General features: G+C 42.3%; 1 protein-coding gene and 1 long non-coding RNA gene across 8 annotated transcripts in view; one reads left to right on the top strand and one right to left on the bottom strand.

The window, feature by feature from the left end:
- Positions 1–24,585, top strand: part of LOC137546626 (uncharacterized) — a 111,237-nt gene extending 86,652 nt beyond the window's left edge. For all 3 annotated transcript variants that reach the window (XR_011026309.1, XR_011026307.1, XR_011026306.1), the window contains exons 4-5: positions 11,258–11,445; positions 24,279–24,585. This is a non-coding gene — a long non-coding RNA (uncharacterized lncRNA). The remainder of the gene's footprint in view (positions 1–11,257; positions 11,446–24,278) is intronic.
- Positions 1–25,443, bottom strand: part of NKAIN1 (sodium/potassium transporting ATPase interacting 1) — a 90,994-nt gene that overhangs the window by 56,455 nt on the left and 9,096 nt on the right. Inside the window, exon 1 of one of the 5 annotated variants that reach the window (XM_068269307.1) lies at positions 9,367–9,416. The exons of 3 other annotated variants lie outside the window; for them this stretch is intronic. In XM_068269307.1, coding sequence (XP_068125408.1) covers positions 9,367–9,405 — 39 coding nt within the window. In that variant the 5' untranslated portion in view covers positions 9,406–9,416. Of the gene's footprint in view, positions 1–2,997; positions 3,047–9,366; positions 9,417–25,443 lie in introns of those variants that run through there. One more of the 5 variants, XM_068269311.1, reaches the window with a different exon arrangement.

The following is a 25,443-nucleotide window of genomic DNA, read 5'->3' as shown; positions in this document are numbered from 1 at the left end:
ATGAATAGGACAGGTGTGGAACCTTTATCCACACAATGTTTCATGCTTTCCAAATGGTCACTTTATTAGGGGAGCTGTCCATCTTTTCTCCTCATTTGTCCTTCTCTTAGTTGGGATGTACATATTTGAGTAAATAGGTGTATTTATCGGCGAAAAATGTGTTTATGACTCTAAACTTTATTCTCATCTCTATATTATTTGATTATTTACAAATGAGAATATGAGGAAAATTAAAAGTAGTCATGATAGAAAGGAATACAGTGGCTTAAAGCAAACCTGAAGCTAAATAAATATAAGATAATGAACTGTGTGTGCAGTGCACATAACAAATAGAACATTAGTAGCAAAGAAAAAAGTCTTATGTTGTTTTCCAGTATAGAGAGAGTTAAAAAAACTTATCTATGCAAAAGAGCTTTTCTGAGCTATTGATCAACTTGGTGAAACTTGCCACTCATGTTTTCTAAATAACAAACAGCAAATAAACAGAGAGACACAGCTCAAAATAAGGTTTTACTGCAGGAAAGTTCAAAGGGTCATTAGCTCTGCTCTGTTTTACAGCTTAAAATACAAACTGCAAATATGACAGAATTATGCAATGTTATAAATAAAGCTATATAACTGGAAATAAAAATATGAGACTCTTTTCTTTGCTACGATTGTTCTATTAATTATATGTACTACACATACTATTCAGTATCACGTAGGTTTATTTTCGCTTCAGTGTCGCTTTAAATAATGAAAATACATATTTTGATCATGAATTCTTCATGGAATGCCTGACTGTGGCAGGGGTGTGTCTGGAGGTGTGTTGGGGGTTTGACTAGGAGTCGGAGGCAGGACTGTATGTGTGGTGAGGGTGTGACCGGGTGAGGGGGGGGGGGGGACAAGGGGCATCTTCAATCGGTCACTCTTTCTTATCTGAAAAAAAGTTTTGTGATCTGGAGAACACCGTTTATATTGCTTCTTAGCATGTCTGTACTTAACACTAGGTACAGGCCCAGAAGTGCCAGTATGCTGAGAGGCAATTGTCAGGGGTTTGCGAACCTGCACTCAGAATACTGAAGCTGTGCTAACATTACTGATGAGGGAGCATAGAGAGCTGTGTGAGACTGCCCGCTCATCCAGCTCTCTTTTGCTCCATGGTGGTGACTTTAGCACTAATTCAGGATGGTGAGTTTGGGCCTGCTGGGCAGAGGAAGTGCAGGAGAAGTGAGTGACCACTGGCTAGAGAACATTGGTAGCCAGCCAGCAGTGGTACAGTTCAGTGGGTGAACCGATGTATGCATTGGGTTGTGCAGGTTTGGTGGAGTGATGAATTCAGGATGCCAGGGTCTCTGTGAATTTAGGCTCCTGAGATGTACATCCGTCCCTGCTTCTTAGCAAAATGACAGACATAGTAGGTCAAAAGGAAACATATATGAACTTGTCAAGTTTTAGAGTAGAGGGTTATCTGGTCTGTCCAGTGCTTAGAAGAGGGAGGGAGTTCACCCTTCCAAAACTTTAAGATCAGTTTGTCAGCTGGGAACAAAGCTCTTTACACTACCACCCTGGAGTCATTTTTATTATTGTTGGTTTTATATTGTTGGTTTGACATAGCCCCGTTCTTTGATATTTATAATATCATAATAAGTTTTATGATATTCAAATACACATGATTAAAAAAAAACACCTCCATTACCTCATGTCACTTTGGTGGTGTTTCTCCAACAATTTGTGGTGACTTGGGATGGAGCTTGTATTATATAGTCTTTCTTTTTATGTCAAAAAGAAAGACGTCGTACTGCAATCAAATCTGCTGATGAGGATAGGAGGTCCCGGAGAAGAACCCAGAACAAAATATGATCATCAGCTGTGTTTTTTTTGACTCTTACACACTAGGCCAACATCTCAGCAGACCCTTATAGATTTAATGCTGGGAATACACCATTAGATATTTTGGCAGATAGATGGTTCGATAGATAATTTCCGGCATGTCCGATCTTATTTTCGATCATTTTTCTGATCAATTTCTCATAGTAGTGAATAGAAATTTATAAGAAAAGATAAGTGAATCAATCGTAAAATCAATCAGACAGTAAATCAGCTGAAAAATCTCATTGTGTATTCCCAGGATTAGCTAAGCAAAGGTGTTCATCCGATCATTTCAGGATGATCAGATAGCGTCAAACCCTGGATACTGTTATCAGGCATGAAGATATGCCTAAAGAGGCGCAAAATAGTGGTGGAAACAAAGCTCGGTAAAAGGGGGTGCACAATGTTTTTTTTTGTGCCCATTTTTCATGGAACTAAAAACATTAGAACCATGGAGAGCTTCTAACGTTGTGGTAGTTAAGCAAGAACACTCAGCCGGCCACGGTACACAATGAGCGGTTCTGTGTCACAAACCACTGGCTAGCATGTGAGCAAAAGCTGTTACTTTGGTGAATCAAGCGTGAATGCAGGCTTCAGTAAGGTGCAGTGATTTATGTGCTAGTTACAGCAGCCTTACTAAGGTTCAGGCCAAAAGCACATTACTATTCCTCATTCTATCTAAACTAAAAGTAAAAGCATGCACCCTCCCTGCCATTTAGATATACCGTAGTTATTATTATCATCATCATTATTATTTTTACATTTCTTTGTTGGCAAAAGTGTACCATCATCAACATCATTCATTTAGTTTCAATGGAGTTTACAAACTAATGTCTCCACAACAGACATTCATACAACATGCATCAATTTAGTTAAAAAGCAATGAAGCTATTAGTAATACTCCTTTACTACGCTTGTGTAATGCTACATCTAAGGAGCTACAGTACATGATTGCACTTAACTTCATGATAACAAAATAAGTTATCCAGCCCTTTTCAGAATTTCAAATGCAGTTTATTTTTAATGCTATGTTTACCATATGCTATTTTTTTTGTAATGGCACAGGCATTCAGTATATATATAGGGCTTGTCTTTGTCTATAAGCTAAGTCATTAGCTGATGTCTGATAAATCACTTGTAAAATACCTGGTGAGCAGCCCAGACAGACAGTGGCCACTTCTTACACCACAGAATGCTTGTGCTACAAGCTCCAATCTTTTCACACAGATTCAGACAGTGCCTTTCCCCCTTGCAATCTGAACTGTGGGGATAATGAAAAGCAAAGCAGCTACAGAAGTCACAATTTCAGAGCCTTAAAGGGGAACTGAAGAGAGAGGTATATGGAGGCTGTCATGTTTATTTCCTTTTATTCAATACCAGTTGCCTGGCAGCCCTGCTGGTCTATTTCTCTGCAGTAGTATCTGATTAAAACCAGAAACAAGCATGCAGCTAGTCTTGTCAGATCAGACTTATAAGTCTGAACCACTGAAACACCTGATCTGCTGCATGCTTGTTCAGGGGCTATGGCTAATAGTATTAGAGGCAGAGGATCAGCAGGGCTGCCAGGCAACTGGTATGGTCTAAAAGGAAATAAACATGACAGCATCCATATACCTCTCTCTTCAGTTCCCCTTTAAAGTAAACATACAGTATGTCCAGATGTTATCCCCTCATATTAAATGATATCAGGGATTGCTAAAAGGTCACAACTCAACAGTTTCATGCAGGCAGCCACATATTTTTTTTTCAATGGATCCAGGCTGTGCTCATTTAAATAGAAAACAAAAATGGATGGAAGAATGCCCATTTAGACATGTGATGTTATGTGATATCAATAGTACATCGGCTATGATACATGAGCGTATGATAGCAACAGTTGAAGATAAAATGATTCAGTTTATGAACACTTGGACACCATGGGTCGATTATGCTGACAATAAATTTTAGGTCTCCAATATGTGATGCTCTTTTCATGTCTTTCACCCACTTATCATTTGAGGTCTATTTCACCACTCTAAGCTGGTCTAACCTTGTTCTGATACCCACTACTGATTAGCTGTAAAGTTTATACAGTACCATTGTGTTTGTTTTATTTGTATTGTTTTATGCTATTGTGTATTATGTTTTATTTATGTTCTTTTCTTTTGCACTTATTACGTTGCCACAATTTGACAATCTGTGAATTTAGCCCCCTGCGTGGGGACAATTACCAAATATGGATGTGTTCTACCTTTTTAATACACCGATACAAACTAATTGAAACTAAAAAAGAAAATCAAAAATAAATATTTTTGCTGAGGATGCTACATGTGACTACAATCACACAACCACTAATTCACAAACCTCTCAGCAGCTCTGCCTATGATTTCATGTGACTGAGGGTGGCAACTGCTGTCCACTTAACAGCAGACAATGTTTTATTAATCTAGTCCCGTATTGCCTTCTCCACAAGATTAGCTTTTATGTCTTAGTTATCACAGTATAAAGCACAAGCATATAAGAAGCTAGTGATGTGTACAGGGATGTAACTACAAATCATGGGGCCCCCCAGTAAAAATTTGATGTGTCCCCAATATTCACACCCTTTCCCTCGCCTACCCCTGGTGACCCTCACAGCCTGGAGGCCCATCTTGCAAGTGTCCTAGAACAAGTGTGGACATCATAATCTTCACACCCCTAACAAGCCACAAAAATACCTGATCTGAAGGATGAACTCCTTTATCGGAGGGAGTAAAGTAGTAGTTTGGGTCCCCTTAGAGCTCTGCCCCCTCCCTCCCCTGTAGTTATGCTATTGGATGTACAAGGCCACAGAAGAGAGATTGGGAGCAAAAATGAACCCTTTTCACTCAGAAGTGTAGTACTGAACAATCTGCGCACAAACTGTTTTTGGAAGCTAACGTCCTCCATTTGCTGCATCTCTTTTGAATGCAAGTTGTGTAATCTGTCTGTATTTTGGGCTCTGCATAACTATGCAGCTGGCCAAATAGGGTGCAGCCTGCATTTGGAAGTGCTGCCATTACCTTCTGTTGTACACAAATGTAAGTCTACTGGTGGCTAGCGGCATTCCTGTGTATCAGATTGCATTCAATTTATCTAGATTAGGATTTAGTGCATAATTTGCATCTGATCTGATTTGTATTCAATGTGTGTATTTAAAAAGTAACTGTCAGGCTGCAGAAGCTAATTTAAACCTCTATTCTCCTGTGTTAAACAGTTTAGACGGAAGCCAAAAAGGCAATAGTGAAGATAAAAATCTCTTTCATTTGATGTGTGCTTATCAGCAAAGCTGTTAGACCCAAGCTGTTAAGAGGACGCAAGCCGCATACCATACTGCAAAGCATTCTGGGGCCCTCCCCTCGGCTGCTAAGGAGAAGTTACAGGATCAAGTTTCAGCAGCTTGTAACTGAGTCCAGCGCACAGCACTGAAAAATCTCCCGGCAGAGTACACTGCAGGAGTCCGCTATTGTTCCTAGCCACATGGCTAATTAATATTCACTGCACACTAGTGTTATTCAGTACGAGCTTTTCTGTGATCAGGAAGCAGGCAGGACATGACGACACATTTGGCTTCATAGGAGACAGACAAACATGGAACCTGCCATGAGCTGTCAGGAGCATCAATCTCTGCATATACTATATACAAATTCTGTGAAGTACAAACGTGGACAGTGAAATGCATATGTAATGTAAGTACAGCCAATCTTTAGCTACTGATATATGTGTTTATTTTCTCTGAGACCTTATACCTAACAGCTCCTCTTTAAGTACCTGGGGGTGCTGCACACCTCTGTTGGTTTCATTTCAGTTGCAGGCTGATTAGGAGCTCAGCCAAATGTTTGCTGTTCTTTAGAAAATGTGGACCATTTATGGCAAGCAGCCCCAGGCTTACACTATGTTTTAATTGTTAGTTAGTGATTAGGTCTCTTCTGTGAGGGCATGTCAACGTCGTGCAATAGTCCAGTACTGAACAATCTGCACACAAACTGTTTTTGGAAGCTAACATCCTCCATCTGCTGAATGCAAGTTGTGTAATCTGCCCGTGTTTTGGGCTCTGCACATCTGTGCAGCTGGTCAATTTGGGTGCAGCCTGCATTTGGAAGTGCTGCCATTACCTGCTGTTGTACACAGTGCATGAAATAAACATCTGCTGGTATAAACTTTAAACTTTAAAAACTTAACTTTAAGTCGATAGAGGAACAAGCATTCATATTTATATCCCCGCTTTTTTTTTCTTTTCTTTTTTTGCCACTCTCAGCAGTGGCATAGCAATAGGGTGTGCAGAGATTGCGACCGCATCGGGGTCCTTGGGCCAGAGGGGCCCTTTCTTAACCAAAGTATTCTCTCTTTATTGGCCCTGTGCTAATAATATTCACTTCTATAGATGCTTTGAATAGTAGTAATCATTAACAAGCTGTTCCCCATCCCCTTCTTGCACCTCTGACTCTGTGGATGTCCTTGATTGGTTTTGGTGCGCCGTATCAATTATGTACAGAGCGCTTGGGGGGCCACATGTAAAACTCGCACTGGGGCCCATAGCTCCTTAGCTACGCCACTGACTCTCAGCTCAGTAGACCAACACAACACTTTGGCATCAGAATGGGGAAATAAAGCTCCTACATATTTTGGTTCTAACTAAACTGAAATCAAAGGTTTAGGAGTGGTGCAATGGAGGGGACCCCAACCAAACCGATGGACAGGTAAGTATACTGTAAGCCTAAGTACCTCCAGGGCAACAACATACTGAGAACCTAGGCTCTTGACAGACTGCTTCACCTAGGACTAGATATTAACAATTTAACTGTGAACCAGGTGGTGTGGTCAGCCCACCATAAAATACAGTCAATCATCACCCAATCAAGTGAAAGAAATAATAAGAGACTGACCACTGATTTAACTCACAATTAAGAAGACAACTTCAAGCCTGAATGTTGTGGGTCTGCGCAGTGGACAACATTTGACATAAGACCCATCCCATGCCCAGTCCCATGCCCAGTCGGCCTCCCAACACTAGCAATGCCTCCAGCATTGCCGAGGTGCACTAACTAAGGAAATAAGGAGTTTCTCCCATTAAAAAGAAACAAAACTGCCCAGAACAGACCCGCTCATCTGTTTCACACAGTGGGACTTCTCAGCAGCCCATCCTGTCTAAAGCCCTCAATAACCATCTCCTGGGAAAGACATGAAGAATTCTCTTCGACATGGTGTCACTCATCCATGCAAGAACTATACTAACTAACGCAAAAGACACCAAACACCAGGCATGTGGCTAAATGCTTGTATACTTGATCAGGGTCTAACAGTGTGAGCGAGGAATATATTGGACACACTATTATTATTGATTTACATAGTTAGACATGCGTCCATCAAGTTCAACCAGGAGGGAAAAAAAAGTAAGAATTAGGTACATTACTGTCCTGCACGCTCATTTATTTCAGTTAATCAAGGGTAAGGCAAAATAAAAACCCTTACAAGGCTTAGCCAATGAAACTTTAATGCAATCCACAGTGGGGATTGGGCCATCTCTGAAAAACGAACTCAGAGCTCATCACAATACAAGCTACACATAAAAACACTAGAGAAATAATTTATCAAACCCCTCCAAAATAAAACCATCATTAGACCCCGAATCTGTGGCTAACACACCTGCTGCTAGCCTGCTATTCTTGCCAAATGTTTTTGAAAAGACAGCAGCAAGCCAACTACATGGCAGGTTAACAGGCAATATATATCACCTTCCAGTCAGGACTGAGGAAAAGATGGAGTGCTGAAACAGCTGTAATCCTGATATTGAAGTCCTGTTAGCAAGAGAGAAGGGTGAATGAGCAGTCCTTAGTTTTCTAGCCTTGCCTGCAGCATTTAATACTGTGGACCATGAAATATTAATTCACCAGTTCCAGGACTAGAGTGGCCTTAAGCTACATACGCATGGGATAAATGTCACCTGAAATGATCAACTCTTTTAATTTGATTGCTTCAGGTGGCAGTTTACACTCGATCAGTACACTGGTGAGCTTTTTGGCTCTCTGCCCCACAGTCAATTGTGTCTATGCCTAGTACAAACCATACAATTTTCTGTTTGATTTTCTGTTATGCTGGGCATACACGAGTCGATCTAGCGGCTCGATTAGCCGCCAGATCGACTCCCGCCGCGTCCCCGCTCGTCCGCCCGGATCGATTCCCGCTCGCCCGGCGCTTATCTTCCGCTCGATTCGGACACGTCGGATATTATCAATCGAGCCATCAGGCTTGATTGATAAGCCTCCCTTGACGCCGTGTATGTCCAGCACTATATTATTTTCTGTAAAGTACTGGTAGAGACTGGTCATTATCTCTGGTGCATTGTCTTCTGGTTAGCTCCTGCTGAGTAGAATAATGCTTAATTGCTAGGCAGATAGATGGTTAGATGGATAATTTCCAACATGTTGAAAATTATCTATCTGGCAGGTAAATCTTAGAAATCCAATGCTGGGGATACACGGTACGTTTCGGTACCATGTATTGAGCAGCTGATCCGGCCAGCTGATAATATTCAGCTGGTCCGATCACGCTACTCGACCCCCGCCCGCTTGATCCCGAGTGGTAAGCGATCCGCGTGCACGCGCAGACGAGCGGGGACGCGGCGGGAGTCGATCCGGCGGCTAATCGGCCGCCGGATCGACCCGTGTATTCCCACCATAATGCTGGGAATAGACGGTGTGTTTCTGCGGCATGATCGAGCCATTAGATGGTTCGATTGATAAATTCCGACGTGTCCGATCACCCGCCGGATCGATTCCGCGCTTGATTCCGCGGGTGGGACAATGGAAAAAAGGAGCAGAAGATAAGAGAAGCACCCGCAGGGACGAGTGGGAATCAATCCAGGCGCCCGTGGGGACGAGCGGGAATCGATCCGGCGGCATAATCGAGCTGCAGAAACGCATCGTCTATTCCCAGCATAACAGAAAATTGTATGGTGTGTACCTAGCATTACAGAAAGGTAGAGGGAGGACAAGCAAGAGATGTGCTATTGCTGCTCCTGGAAACTATAATTCTGGGAATACACAGCTCGATTCTGAGCCATTTAGATGGCTCGATAGATAATTGCGACACATCCAATCTCCCGCCCAATCGATTCACCGCTCAATTCCACATTGAGGACAATGCAAAAAGATAAGAAAAACAAGTGGAATATAAGAGAATCACCTACGGAATCGAGCGGGGGCTCAATCGAGCGAGAGAATCGAGTGGCAAAATCGAGCTGTGTATGCCCAGCATTAGGGCTCTTTTACACTGCAAAATGCAATTTTACAATGCTATTTGCTTGGCTATTTTTCGTCAGTTGCGCTTTCATTTGGGCAGTGGGAATTACAGGCAAAATGCAACATGCACAACGTTTCCGATCGCTAAAAAAAATCTTAGTGCAATCGCAACACGTTTTTCAAATCACATTGGATCGGAATCAGGAGCAGAGCACTCTCAGCCACAGGAGCTCAACAGGGGAGCCCACGCCGCTGGACTGCACCTGCGCTGACTTACAAAATTACTGTCCCACGTAGTGGAAGAACCAGGCGGCATGGGAAGATGGTGAGGGACCAGTCAGCCTGAAAGAGTTGTGTTCAGTTATAACTGAAAGAAAACTGATTTTCAAAGTAATGCCCATGTTTTCCTAATGCTGGGTACACACGATGAGATTTCCCGTTCGATTCCCGGATCGATTCGATTAAATCAAACATGTTCGATTGGATTTCGATCGTTTTTTCCGTCGATTTTGCATACCTATCATGAAAAATCGATCGAAATCCAATCGAACATGTTTGATTTAATCGAATCGATCCGGGAATCGAACGGGAAATCTCATCGTGTGTACCCAGCATAAGGCACAGTTCCCACTATATGTATTGTAACTAAAATATTTTTCACAATGCACTGCTATGGAAAAAAACAAGTACCAACACATACGAACGCATACTAATGCATACCAATGCATGAAGTGTAAAAGGGCCCTTACAGATGGTGAGCAACCCATTGCACCTCTTGTGCGTCAGGTTGTGAACTCCAAATGACTGGTGCTCTTATTACTTGTGGAAACCTCCCATAGCATTGAGACAAGAACCAACAGAAAAAACACCACCATTAAAGGAGAACTCAATCCACTGTCATACAATGGTATGGGCGGAGGATAGTTTGGGTATGATAGGCCATGCTGGATCCATGCTGTTCAAAGCATCACATCTTGATCTTTGGCAGTCATTGGTTTATGGCCTCTTTATTATTATTACTACCTATTTGGCAATGAAAGATAGGTTATAAAAAAAATCCATAACAGGAAGCTAGGTGCTTCTTAGATCCATTACTCAGGTGTAAACTAAAACAGAATATCATTTCTAGTAAATTGTTGCTAATATAGAAGTATTATTTTTAGTTAGTTTTTTTGAAGAGTTATAAATTATCATCCTTGAAAGGCTTTAAGGCTAGGAGGATGTGGAATTTGGTTGTCATGGTAATGCTGAAGTTAGGCACCATTTTTTCTGCATTACAAAGCATATATACTGCTACCAAATAAACGACAACCCTGTGATTTGTGACAGAAAGGCGACCTTCATGTCCAATGTTACTTTTAGTTTTATTGCTATAATAAAGAGTCTTAGATTTTTGGCTGTATATAAGTATTGGCTGATTGAAAAGGAAAACTGTGTCACCTATAGATCAGAAGAGAGGACAGCTGTTATGTTCTCATCTGAGCACTTCTAAGCATGAACAGTACTGGGCCACTTCAGTATGACAGCTATAAATCACAACGACCTGATGATGTGTTCCTGAAAATTATATAGCTTTACAGCTAAGTATTGACAGCAATGAAGTGGATGCTATTTATTCTCGATGGTCAAGTCTTTCAGAGCAGAGCCTTTCCCCAATCCAATTAATCTTCTCTCCCCTGCTTGCTGCAAACTGGTGGCAAATAGAGACTGAAAATGAAAAGTGAGATGAACGGACTCACTGGACTGAGAAATGAGAGGAGCTGAGAAATACACAAGACAGGAGCATCAGACATTGTGAATGGGGAGAGGAAATTCAGACAGGGTGTAGACAGGAGCTTTCCAGACAGAATAATACCAAAACAAAAAAAAACAGCAAGAGAATAGGCGAAAGGGCTTAAGATAAGGAAAACATGCAAGATTCTTACTATTCTATACTTTGGGCTGAAACATTGAAGCAACATGCAAAATGTACATGCAGCCTCTTAACAATAGTCACAGCCATTACTAAAGGTTTTCACTCTATCTGCAAGTTTGTCTAGATATTACAGTCACTATGTTTTGTTTGTTTGTTCTTTTTTTATGGATTTGGTAGGTTTAGCATTAAAATAGTTTACTACAAACATCTTTCTAATGAGGAAGATTACATATGAAATATTATTTTTTGACAGGTAATGATTGCAACAGAAACAAGACATTCTTGTCTTGTTTCTTGTCCCTGCGGGACTTCCAGATCCAGACGAAAAGGCGAGTGCTGAGGTGCTGGCCAATTAACCAGACATTGTGGTTGAAGTCATAGACGAGAAGGAAGCAGTGATAGATGACAGCAACATCAGGAAGATGAGTAGGAGAATTGAAGGTACCATGGACATGATGCAAATGGAGTGACCATGGGTGTTCAGGTTAAAAAGGAAAGCAACTAATATTTTTGCAGTTGGATAAGGAAACTTTCCTTTGGGGGTAATCATGGATGGCCCACCCCCCACCCCCACCCCCTCGATGGTGGCCACATTTGGAGAGGCTGTCTGCATTTCTCGCCCAATACTCGCAGATCAACTTCCGCTTTGAGCTAATTGGCTAGTAGTTCAGCTACCACTTTGAGGAAATATTAACGATTGGCTATTACTAGCTGAACTTCTAGTATTTTGGCTAATAAATCAGATACTTTGGGTGCCAGGGATTTAAGCAGGAAGAGAGGGGATACTGTTAGGTATTAGAAGGGGGGTTACTATTAGGCATTAAAGGGAGGGTTGGTGTGAGATAGGGGACCAAGTAAGTCGATAGTAAAATATTGTCAATATTATATTACCAATATTTTAGTAATTGCAAGAAACCAGCACTCAATACAACGACCTGTTTTAGACATGCTTTTCACAACTCCAACTACATATAAGGCATATGGACCCTGATTCAGTTAAAACTTCTATTGTGTTTTCTCACAGGAAAGGTGTGAGAAAACGCGGAAAAGCCGCCGCGTGTACTCAGAACAAGGCGGCTGATTCCGCGTCCTACGCGGCGGTCTGCACGCTTAGGCCTACATCCAGTAGTATGGCCAAACGCGGAGAAACCGCCGCATGCCTTGATAGCGGTGCGGCGGATTCCGCGTCCAGCGCGGCGAGTGCTTTGCAACACATGTCTGGTGTGGCTGGGACTAATAGTCCACACAGGTTCAGAAGGACGCGCGCGCGCGCTGAGAGGCAGAGCTTTTATGACAGCCAGAAGGGAGTCAGCTGACCAAGCCGGTCAGCTGACAATTCTACCACTTCCCATTGGTCCAGCACTTAGGGGAGGCGCTGGAGAGCGTCTTGCTATATATACTGGGTGCTGGTCATTCTCTGGTTGTCTGCCGTTGCGATCACTACGTGGTAGCACTCAGACCTGTTTGTCAGAATCTGTGTTATTCTCTAGACTAGTTCCATGGTTGATGACTACGGAGCTCACACCCAAGACTAGGATTACTGTGTATTATCTGTGTTATTATTCAGACTAGTTCCAGGGTGTTGATGACTACGGAGCTCACACCCAAGACTAAGAATTAGCTTTACCATCCTGTTATACTTCAGACTAGTTCCAGGGTGTTAATGATCAAGGAGCTCACACCTATAGACTAGACATTGTGGATTATTTGTTATGACCTTCTGCTTTCCTGACCTCTCTTCTGATTTCTGATTTGGTACTTCGCTATATCTGATACTCCGTTGCCAAACCTTGCTTGCCTTAGGATTCCGAGTCTGTCTCTTTCCTCTGTACCTAATCTGTCTGTCTGTTGCCGACCTGGCTTGTCCGACCTCGAGAACTATCTCCTCAGTTTAGAGATAGTTCACAGATCTGTCGGTGAAACTCCACCATTGGTGTCACTCACACTCTGGTCCTTCCCATTCGCAGCCTGACTCCTCCCCTTGGGGAGCCTCAGGCTTTTGGAAGGAGCCTGTTCTTTGGGCAGTATCCCTACTGCCTTGCACCCTCTATACGGGTGTTCTCCTCAAAGTATTACTGTTGCACCAAACACTCATATTACTCAGGTGTCCAGAGGTTAGAGATATATCTGATTATCGGTGATACTGCAGATCATCAATAATCGGGTATATATCTGTATTCTCGGTGATACTGCAGATCACCGATAATCAGATCCTCTCTGTGTTACACCGATCGTTACAAAAGGGTTCTACACCTTAACAAAAGCATGGCTTCTCAGGTACAAGCTAGAAAACAAAAACTAAGTATCGGTTGTCCCATATGTACTTGAAGAGGAATGTAATGAGTAGAACGTAATAGAATATTTAGGATACCCATTTTTACTTTAATTATCTTGGTTGCAGTGTCAGAAATGCTCTTTATGTCTATATATTGGTGTGTAACTCTCAGTGATGTTTAGTCTAGATCACAGGTCTCAAACCCAAGGCCTGCGGGTCGAATGCAGACAATTTTATGTGGCCCTCCGGTGCTTCAAATGTGTATCGTTGTAAGCAGTAAGAGAACAACAGCACACAGCCTTTTCATCCAGAGGAGCACACCGGTGACAGTGTTTATGACTAAAACATTGTCAGTTTGAGCTGGGGTGCAGCAATAACTCACAAGGCCCCCCACCAACCCAACAAAACGAGCATGGGGCTCTCTCTGGGTATCTAAACCTCTCAAACCCCCACGTGGCTAGTAAAACATCCCCCCCCCCCCCCCAACACCATGTTCCCACATAGCAGAGTAGCGCAGCAAAGCAGTGTAATATTTACCTGCTCCAGCGATGCACTGTGTCTCTTCTGTTCTTCCTGGAAGTCACATGCTCTGTGCTGCCTACCTCTTTTTCCCAATCAGGTGACATGCATCAGGAGCCAGAGGTATGTAGCATATTGCGTGTAGCTGTCAGGAAGACCAGAGGAGACCCAAAGCAGTGCTGAAGCTCAGTTCTCAGTTTGAGACTTTTCAATAATTCCTGATAAAAAATTTGACCCACGGCTTAGACTATGTTTTAGATTTTGGCCCCTTACGTGATTGAGCCGACAATCCTGGTCTAGGTTATGATGTTATGCACGCTTCTCCTCCAGAGCACTCTAGGAGATCATATGATGTTTCTGCCAACTTCACAGAAGAAGGAAAAAAACATTCCACACTGATTCACCCCTCCAGCAGTTTGATAAAAAATATACTTGCTTTAGCAGTGACTGTTGCAAAACTTCAGATGCTACATGTAGTTCTAAAGCAGCAACATTCAGGACATAATGACTTTCTCTTTTGTGTGGAGGAATGTGTTTTATCACTGAAACCAATGCTAAGTGTGGTTTGCCTTCTAAAGTAGCAACTGATCTATGCAATGACAAGCAGACAAAATATAGCATGCTACACCTATCTCAATTCACCATTCCGAATGCTGTTCCTGTGTTTGCGGTTTTTTGACAGATGTTTTACATACTTACATACCTAATGCCACATGACCACTTCTGTAAGTAGAACACAATATGAAGCAAAATGAAAAAAAACTCCCTATATGAGAATATTTTTCTAGTCAGTAAGAAAAGATATTTTACCCCAGGTATTCTCTGGCTAACATGTTTTCCCGTGCACACTATGCTTAGGCACCCCAGGTGGTTGTTTCTCTCTATCATGTCAAAACAAAAGCAATGGCACCTTTTAGCTTGGCTGTAGATGATAGAATTCTTCACATGTCTGGCATGGTAATTGTCATTTCTGAAGTATGTGAGTCGCTCTGCACGTTTGTGATAAGTAGAGGTTTGTAGGCCATTTCCTGTGATGTGTATAGTAAGAGGTCTGTTTGTTAAGAGTACTTTTCTTCAGACTATAGTAAAAAAAAATGACATCTTTATAGGGTTGCTTTGTATTAGCAAAATAACAACTATGTTCACGTCTGATGTATCATTTATTCTTTTAAAGTGAACCCGAGGTGAGAGTTATATGGAGGCTGCCACTTTGGTGTCTTTTACACTATACTCTGAAAAAATAAAGCTTTTTCACAATGCACTGCTATGGAAAATTGCAACGCATTAAAGGACAACGGTAATAAGAGGGACATGGAGGCTGCCATTTTTATTTACTTTTAAACAATACCCATTGCCTGGCTGTCCTGCTGATCCTCTGCCTCTAATACGCTCAGTCATAGACCCTGAACAAGCAAGCTGATCAGAACTGACAAGATTATCTGCATGCTTGTTTCTGGTGTACTTCCGACACTACTGCAGCCAAATAGATCAGCAGGGCTGCCAGACAACTGGAATTGTTTAAACGGAAACAAATATGGCAGCCTCCATATCACTCTCACCTCAGGTTCACTTTGAGATGCCGTTTACTAGTATGGGAGAAGATATAGAATTGTCATTTTATTTATGAAGTTAGTCAATTACCAAAGTCATCCTTCTTTAAAACGTTCTAAATTAACCACCAGATGAATGTCTGTTAAACAAAGGTGTGTATGATGATCTGCAGATCTCATAGACTATGAATGCATTTTGCAGGAACAGATCTTTTGCAGGAACAGGTCTTTTGCAGATACTGATCTGTTGCATGTGTACAGCATCTTTGTGTGCAGCATCTTGCAAAGATTTCTGTCTGATGGGGAGTTCAGATCAATAGAATAGACTCTGTAGGTATGGCTCTCATACTACATGGAAGGGGGTAAAATTGGTCTGTGATCTTTCATTTTCTAAAGACTATGGTCTGATGTGTGTATGTGGCCTTTAGCCCTCGGGGCTCTTTCACACTGACACATTGCAATGAAACAGACTTTGTTTTGCACAATGTAACGTGGTGCGATTAAGGCCTCTTTCACAGTAGGACGTTGCGTTTTGATGCAACGTTCAAGTTGCAACGCAAATTACAGCGCAACGCCCCCAAAAAGTCGCAACGCAACTTAATGCCCCATTATCGCCGCATTCAGTAGAGCATACAGGCAATGAAACGTATGCTTCCAAGTCATTACTGAGCATGTGCAAACAGTCCAACGCAGCTAATAACGTGTATAACGCACAGCATGCAGCACTTTCTCATAACGCTACACACTGCACACAAACGCAACGTGTGCACTGTGAATGTCGCACAGACTTAATATTGCTGTGTGATAGTCTGCGTTAAACCATTTTCTAACGTGTGACTTTAACGTCGCACTGTGAAAGAGGCCTAAAAGTCTATAAATAGTTTACGCCTCATCAGTTGCAATGTGATACAACTGATTCTGTTATTACAACGCAGAACTTGCAGCGCATTGCAAGAATCACACACATGCACAATGTTTATCAATGAAGGTGCACATTAGTCAGTTACTTATTTGTCTACATTACATTGCATGCCACTTAAAATGGACAATGCAACTCCCCAGTGGGAAACTAACCTTAGAAAGAAAAAAAGAAAAGAATACAGCCTAGGCCTGTGTAGGCTTGGGACTGTACATACACATGCTTATCTCATCATGGACCTGATGAAAGAAAGGCTGGTAATTTTGATGTGCGCTGGCAGTGCATGGCAATTTTACTGGTTCTAACACTATTTGCACTACACAAATAGAGTATTGCTATAGAAACTCTATTCTGTATCTAGTGTGTATTACTCTATTGCATAGAGTTATGTCACGTTACCATAGCAACATGCGTTATCCTGGTAATCCTCTTGGCACTAATACAGTAATGGGCAGTGCTCCTCTGGTATCAGGACCTGTAAAATTACTGCCCATTCGTGCTTCAGACCCCATGTTATTTGTCACTATCTTTTAAACGTTTACGGACAGCGGTGATTGAAATCTATGCCCTGTTTTGATCCCCTAATACCTGCTAGATCGTAGATTTCACTTCATCGCAGCCGCGCGTTCTTGCCACTCCTGACGATCTCGTCACTCTCTGCCTGCCACAGCTCATTCACCCTGTCGTCTATATGATGGCAGAGCCCCGTGAGCCAATTGTCTTACATAGATATCACGGTCAGGAGCCAATGAAAGCGTATATATGCACATATATATATTTGGGAGGCTCTGTGGAGAGTTGATTGTGTATGTATTTGGAGAAGTCTGCGCATATATCTGTGGGACTTTGTTTACATATTTTGCAGGAAATCTCCACATATTTGGGGGGTTCTGTGGGATCTGACAAGAACCTGTCGAATATGTTATTGTGGCCATGCTTCCCAGCATGTACAAGCACTAGCTGAAGCCACTCATCCATGAGTGGCTCATTGCAAAGGCGCAGGACCGCTGTGCATGAAGGAGAGCACGGTTGCAATCTAAAAGAGGGTCCCAATCAGGGATAGTGGGGTTGAGAAGGACATGCAAATCTTCTGGAGGACACAGAGGTCTCAGTCTTCTTAGTTGCTGTATATACTCGACTATAAATCTAGGAATTTAAGTCTGACTCACTAAATAAAAGTATAGGGGTCAACTTATACACCATTCAAGAGTAACACTGAGCACATGGAATAATGTGCTCCCATTTGCAGCAATTTACCTAGTGGTAAGTGACACTTTATTGATAAAAGAAATGCCAAGAAAACACAGGTCTGAAAGTCCTGGCCGCAACAATTTACAAGGAAAGGGGCTGGAGGAAAGATACTGGGCTGCAGGAATGGGAGTAAATGATTACTGCACTTTGGGGCCTGGAGGAGTTATTAGCTGAACTTAAAGAGACTCCGTAACAAAAATTGCATCCTGTTTTTTATCATCCTACAAGTTCCAAAAGCTATTCTAATGTGTTCTGGCTCACTGCAGCACTTTCTACTATAACAGTCTCTGTAATAAATCAACTTATCTCTCTCTTGTCAGACTTGTCAGCCTGTGTCTGGAAGGCTGCCAAGTTCTTCAGTGTTGTGGTTCTGCTATGAACTCCCCCTTCCAGGCCCCTGTATGCACACTGCCTGTGTGTTATTTAGATTATGGCAGATTCTCTCTTCTCTCTTATCTTTTACAAGCTGGATAAATCATCCTCTGAGCTGGCTGGGCTTTCACATACTGAGGATTACAGACAAGGGCAAAGCTGTTTGCAGGAAGAAACGAGCAGCCTGAAACTTCAGTGCATGAGAGCAGAAGGGGGAAAGAAACACACAATGATCTCTTGAGATACAAAAGGAAGGGTGTATACAGCCTGCTTGTGTATGGATGTATTTTCTATGTGTAGACATGCTGTACATCAACCTACTTCCTGTTTTGGTGGCCATTTTGTTTGTTTATAAACAAACTTTTTAAAACTGTTTTTAACCACTTTTAATGCGGCGGGGAGCGGCGAAATTGTGACAGAGGGTAATAGGAGATGTCCCCTAACGCACTGGTATGTTTACTTTTGTTCGATTTTAACAATACAGATTCTCTTTAAGGGACAGGAGGGGTTAATGGCTGCAATACTGTATGCAGTGCAGACATTAACCCCCCTGGTCCCCAAGTGCAGCTGTTAATTCTTCCTGGTCCCCAGGTAAAGCCATTAACTTTGCTAGGTAGACTTATACTAGAGTCAATAAAAATTTTAGCTCAAGAGGGTCAGATATTGGGGTCGACTTCAATTTGAGGATATACGGTAAGTACCCAACTTTTTTTTTCTTAGCCATCCTGGTTGGCTTTAAGAAGCACAATGTTCCTGAGACATTTGATGTTTTTTCATGCTATCTTGGTGCGTTTTACTGCTATGGTTGTTCTCCAGAGACAAGATTTGTATCACAAGGATATTGGTTCAAAGCAATAGGCTGTTCCATAAAACTTTGTGTCGGACTAAGTAAGTTATACAGTGTTGTTTTAATTCTGTGTGAGGCTTTACTTATAAGGTGGACATGCTGTTAATGACAAATGCATTTTACAGTGACATTCCAGGCAAAAGGCTTCTGCTTGTTGAAACTACAGCACTTTCCAACATTTCCAGATAACTGTGAAAGCACAGCAAGTCTATTCCCCCTCTAAGAAAACCCAGCACTGACAGCATATATCTGGCAACAGTCAGATCATACAGGAGAGACATACAGGAGAGTCATCAGTGCTCATTCAAACTATGTGCAGTGCTGTCAGTTTTACCACACACACTGCACATGACATGCGACCAATAAAACTCCATTGATTTCATATTATTATTTACACATCTATAGTGTTATTCTCAGCTGTTTGCATTTTATGCACATCACATGCGCAGCAAACAAAGTAAGGTTATGGGCATTGGGCAATTACCATTAGCGTGTGCATGCATCATGTGTTAACACGTGTTTTATCATGTCAATTTTTTTTCTCTGTAAAGATTACATACTAAGGCCTTGTTCACACTATACACATTGCAGGAGGAATGGCAGCGCTTTCAAAACTCATACCTGAATGATATTTTTGCATAGATGTGCAGAGCTCCAACAACTACTGGACTAAAGTACACACAACACTCATTGCAGGCACAAAGAGGGGGGTCATAGCTTCAGTGTGGGGTGAACCTATACCTGAATGTTTTATCTGCCATAATATGCAGAGCTCCAATAACTACTAAACTAAAATACACACCTGGCTTTCATTACAGGCAAAGGGGTGTTAGCTTCAGTGATATGTGCACAAATTATAACCTAATAGACTTCCCCACGGCGGTGACGTACCCCCTTGGGGAACACCTACGCTAATCTAGCGATAAAAACACAATATTTCCAGTGCAGCTAGTCAAACAAATGGTATACACATTTCATAAAACAAGCATACAGACTGGTGACAGCGCTAATGGATGCATCCGATTGCAAGCCTACAGAGGCAATGCAGAGCCCCTCTGGAACTAAATACACACCCTGAATGCAAAGCAGATGCAAATTGTGTACACGTCACCACCGTGGGGAAGTCACATATTATCACTGAAGCCAACACCCTCCCCCCCCCCCCCCCTTTGTCTGTAGTGAAAGCCAGGTGTGTAAATTAGTCCAGTAGTTATTAGAGCTCTGCATCTCATGGCAGATAAATCATTCAGGTATAGGTTCACCCCACACTGAAGTTATGTACCCCCTCTTTGTGTCTGCAATGAGTGTTGTGTGTACTTTAGTCCAGTAGTTATTGGAGCTCTGCACATCTATGCAAAAAAAATTATTCAGGTACGAGTTTTGAAAGCGCTGCCATTCCTCCTGCTGTGTGAATTGAATGTAAGTATACTAGTGGCCAGCTGCATTCACTGCTTCACAATCACTTCAAAAAGCTTTAGATTAGAATTAGTACACAATTTGCATCTGCTTTGCATTCAGGGCGTGTATTTAGTTCCAGAGGGGCTCTGCATTGCCTCTGTAGGCTTGCAATCGGATGCATCCATGAGCGCTATCACCAGTCTGTATGTTTGTTTACATTAAACACATTGCCCTGTGCATTTTGGCAATGTGTATGGTGAACACACCATACACATTGTTTGGTGTGGTAGATGTCAGCGCTATATAAATCCTAAATAATAATAAGTGACTTGATTTTAAGTGGCTTTACAAATGAACAGAGAGAATACAGTCATCTTTCATTCTTTCATTCATACACTTATTTATCAGCCAAAAATAGACAGTTCATTATATCAGGAAAAACTATGAATATCATAATACAGTATATATGAAAATATAACCAAAATGTCAATTCCAAGATGGATCATACAACTGCCAGGAAGTGTCAATCGGACATGCCTGGAAATCTTTTGCCAATGCTGTCGATCGGGTGTGCCGTGATAATGGAATGTGCGATATCGCGAGCAACAAACGCGACAAAATTCCCGGCTGCTGTCCCTCCCAAATGTTAGATGTGTCCATGCATTAAAATACTTTACCTTTCACACCGCCTGCTAGTTACTACCGAGTGTCCGCTGTACTTCTGCATTCAGGCCACACATGACTACTGGCATATAGCACGTGTGGTGCGTGTGTGACATCACACGTGCACCACATGCTATAATGCCAGCAGCGGACAGGTAAAGTATTTTAATGCACAGGCACCAGGAGGCACACACAACATTTGGGGACATGGCCGGGAGTGGTGAGGCAGTGTCACAAGGCCGATTCCCAAATAATTTCAAGCTGAAATTTCTTTGGAATCCACCTGCCGTGTAGGGGCAATCAACAGATCTCTCTGTGATGAAATTCGGTCAGAGAGAGATCTGTCTCTTGATTGATCTTCCCAAACATTGCTACAGTATACAGATTATAAGAATATAAAGATTATATTGATCAATTGGTAAACATATATGTGCACCTCACACAGGGCAGGAAAACATATCATGAAATCGGGGTAACCAAAGCAGGTGGTTTCAGTGCACTGGGCACCAAAATGAGGTGCCCCATAGTAGCAAAGTTATGCTGCGGGTAACGTGTAAGAGTAATTCTGGGCTTCGGAAATCGCCAGACCCCGAATCAAACCTTTCTCAGAGTTGCGACGACTCGAAGGGGGAATAGTATTTAACCCCGCTGGGAAGTTTAGCGGCACCAGGAAGAGCCATCATTTTGCTCGCCCTGCGCCCAACTCACCGACGGCATACTAATATATAAGCATCGGGACGCCATGCTGCAAGTGTAAACTTTTACAGTTGTAAATAAAGGTATCAATTTTAGATTACTGTATCCCTGTGGATTGGCATACCCCTTGAAGTTCACTTAGCCACCGTTCAATTACATTGTTTGACGTCTGCCAAGCCAGGACATCGCTTTTGTTTATGATCCTCCATCAATGTAGCCAGGGAAATTGGGAGCTGTACTAGAAACTATACATGCATGCATGAAGCAACGATACACAAGCAGGATCATAACAGACATATTGCATGCACTTTGGATTTCTTAGGTACAGTATTCGTTTCTCCAGTGTTCTTTTTTGTTATTACATTCTTGTTTTCATTAACTGACCTTATGAGTGCATTAAAAATAAGCCACCAATGTTCTCAGGCTTTGTATGCTCTGGCTATTTCCATAAAGATGCATGCACTCCCACAGCTGCTCCATACTGCAGTTACAGGCAATTCCCAGCAAAGCCAGCGTTTGTGGTGAGGAGCTCATTAGAAGACTATGTGGCTTTGGGGCATGTTAGCCTACACAAACAATCTCTAGGATCTTAGGCAAGATTTCATCAAAAAGATGTATTTGTGCCGCTACCTCAGAACATGAAGGGATACTGCTTATCAAGAGACTTCCTTTAGGTTTCCGGGGTGAGATATGAGAAGCATAAAGAACTTGAGAAAGGACAAAGGTTAAAGGTCAGTGACTGGGAATGTCTGGATTGCAGATCATGACATTTTCCTTCAAAATTAAGTCTAGCAGACCTTCCCCTCATTGACACTGCTTATTAAAAATGCAGCCATGCAAAATGAATTTTTCATAAACCTCTTGCATTAAAGGAGACACCAGATATCTCTTGAAAAAAGGCATGCTTTATAGTAATTTGATCTAGTTAGATATTTAAGTTTAATTAATCATTACATAAACTGGAGATTTTTTTTACTGAATGTCATCACTAAACTGTGAAATGTTATGGTATCAAAGTGATATTGTTTAGACAAATTATGATATCCATGTTACGTAGAAAAATATCCAACCGCAATTAAAATGGCCCAGACTAGGGGACTGAATTCCCAAATCAGCCCAAGGTTTTCACAACCAGTGAATATTGGTTTTCTTTTCCCAGCTAGTAGAATTGCATTTTGACACTATGACCAGCATCAGAAAAACAAAGGCCATAAAACGATAGCGGTTATTACTACTAGTCATTTATAATGTGCTGAAACATTTTCTGCAGCCTTTTACAAGGGAAATCAAGCAAGTCACATCGCTATCCCTCAGAGGGGCTCATGATCTAATGTTCCTACCACAGTCTAGGGTCAATTGTGGGGAAAGCAAATCTAGCTTGGTGGTAATCCATCAACATATGCTCATGGACTTGTTACGTGTGCATTTACTCTGCTTATACTATTATTGTTGGATATGCTTGTATCAGGAGCGTAACTACAGGGGCGCAGAGGGACCCAAAGCTGTGGCGGCCCCAATTACTAACCTTACCTTCCTCCAGAGAAAGGTTCCATCCTTCAGATCAGGTGATTTTGTGGCTACACCTGTTAGGAGTGTGAAAATTATGATGGCCACACTTCTTTTATGACCCTTGCAAGATGAACCCCAAGGCCGTGAAGGTCACAAGGAGTAGGTAAAAGAAGAAGAGTAAATGTCGGGGGAGCATCAAAGCTTTGCTGGGGTCACCATGATCTATAATTACGTCCTTGGCTTATATGATGACCACATGATGAGCCGAAAGTTAGAGGCTTATATGCTTGCGTTACTGTACAATAATGAATATATACTATAGGAACTGCCCTATAATAATGCAGACTACAATTGTTGTAATAACAGTATCCCCATTATTGGCTAGTACAGTATAACACAATAGGGTCTCAAACTTTTTTTTTCAATTTATTTTAATGGCTGTAAGAACATTTCTGGGTGAGCGATAATAGGGAGTGTTCACGAAGTGCCACACATTTCTTAAATGTCAATTTGGCACCCCCTTTCCCCAGACTTCAGTGCATGGGCATTTTGCAAAATCTGATACGAAATCAAATTTATCAACTTTGTCCATTAAAAGAAGTACCACAAGCACCTAAAACTGCTGCCTCAGTAAGATGGCACAGTCCCCAAAAAGTCATATATTAAGGGCCTTTTCCACTGACTACGCTTTTGATTTTTATATTGCATGTGGTTTGCTAATGGCAAGGACATCAGCAATATAATGAAATGCTGTGTCCCTTTTCTGCTAATGCCATTTCATTTTTCTACAAACGTCAACGTAGTGCATGCTGCATTTTCTTGCATTTGCGTTTGGGGTAAAGTCAATGGGGGGGACTAAAAACTGCATACCAAACACAGTGCTGTTATTTCACTATTTAATTTATTTTTCCCTAACGAATTGTTAAAAAAAACCCACAATCACACCATGAAGACAACTGATTGCACGAAATCACACCAAAACACATGGAAAAATGACTGGTATAAAATAGAGAAATTGCAAAGAGTGCCTTTATGATTTTCAGTTTAAAAAAAAGCTATTGGTGCGGAGCATCAATGGATGTGCCACAGCAGGGTCACAGTGGGGTACAACATGCTGTCAAATGCATACAGAAATTCTAACTTTACTTCATGGAATCTTAGTACTGTATTCCTCCTATGGCATCCTTTGGGGAGCAGATAGGTTCTGACTCTATTTAATGCTGGTAAGATTGTGACAAAAGATAATCATCTCTCAATCTCTCAAATCCATCACAGGGGATATGTTCTGCCAACAATCGTCATTTCCACAAGGTGTGTATGAGATCATCAGATATTTCCTAACATATGTATCAACAGCACAAGCATGAAAAAAAGAAGTAAATGGACCAACAAAGCATTTCTCTGGTCTTTTGCATGAACTGGTCGCTTACTTGTGTACACCACTGTTAGAAAGATCCGTTCTTCAAACCTTCCTTCCAAACCTATGCAATTGATTGAATCGTCATTTTTCAAAGACTTTTTATCTTACGTGTGTACACAGCTTTGCGGTTTTTACCCAGCATCTCATCACAAATTGCCAAGTCAGACCAGCTTATGGAAACTAACACGGCAGTCACTTGTTGTTAGGTGATGTATTAAAGAATCTATAATGCTAGATCCACATTTAGGCGGAGTGTACTATATTATATTAAAAATAATTATATGGTGATGCTTATAGTTATAGACAACAAACTGGTTCCAACTATACATCTGGGGTACAAAAAAGAAAAAGGCGGATCAGCTGATTTCGGCGTGCGGCTCTGAGAGCCGAGCGCCGAAACTGGGCGCCCCTTAGCAGCAATGCTATGATGCGCGGCGTAATTCGGGGCGCTGGCGGCTGCCAGATCCCCAATTAAATCTCCCTCTGAGTTGCGACAACTCGTAGGCGGAATAGTATTTAACGCCGCCTCGGAGTTTAGTGGCAGCGGTGAGAGCTGTCATTTGGCTCTCCCCGCGCCGAACTGAGCGGCACCGATTTAACCACTTAAGGACCGCCCCCAGCCGATGGGCGGCGGCAAAGTCCGGGCCCAAACGACCGCAATACGCCCATCGGCGGGGGCGGCTGCGGGAGTGACTATGCGGCGATCGCGTCATTCGTGACGCGATCAGCCGCCGGGGACTCGCTCCGCCCACCGCTCGTAGTAACCCGCCGGCCGTTCGGAAGCGCCGGCGGGTTACTAGCACCCGGATCGCCGCTGCACGTATGTATAATAGGCTTTGTAATGTATACAAAGCCTATTATACTGGCTGCCTCCTGCCCTGGTGGTCCCAGTGTCCGAGGGACCACCAGGGCAGGCTGCAGCCACCCTAGTCTGCACCCAAGCACACTGATTTCCCCCCCCCCCCTGCCCCCTGATCGCCCACAGCACCCCTCAGACCCCCCCCTGCCCACCCCCCAGAC

The sequence above is a fragment of the Hyperolius riggenbachi genome, chromosome 2 (genome assembly GCF_040937935.1).
Source record: "Hyperolius riggenbachi isolate aHypRig1 chromosome 2, aHypRig1.pri, whole genome shotgun sequence".
Lineage (NCBI taxonomy): Eukaryota > Metazoa > Chordata > Amphibia > Anura > Hyperoliidae > Hyperolius > Hyperolius riggenbachi.
The sequence above is the reverse complement of the archived record's forward strand: the minus strand, read 5'-3'. Positions and strand labels throughout refer to the sequence as shown.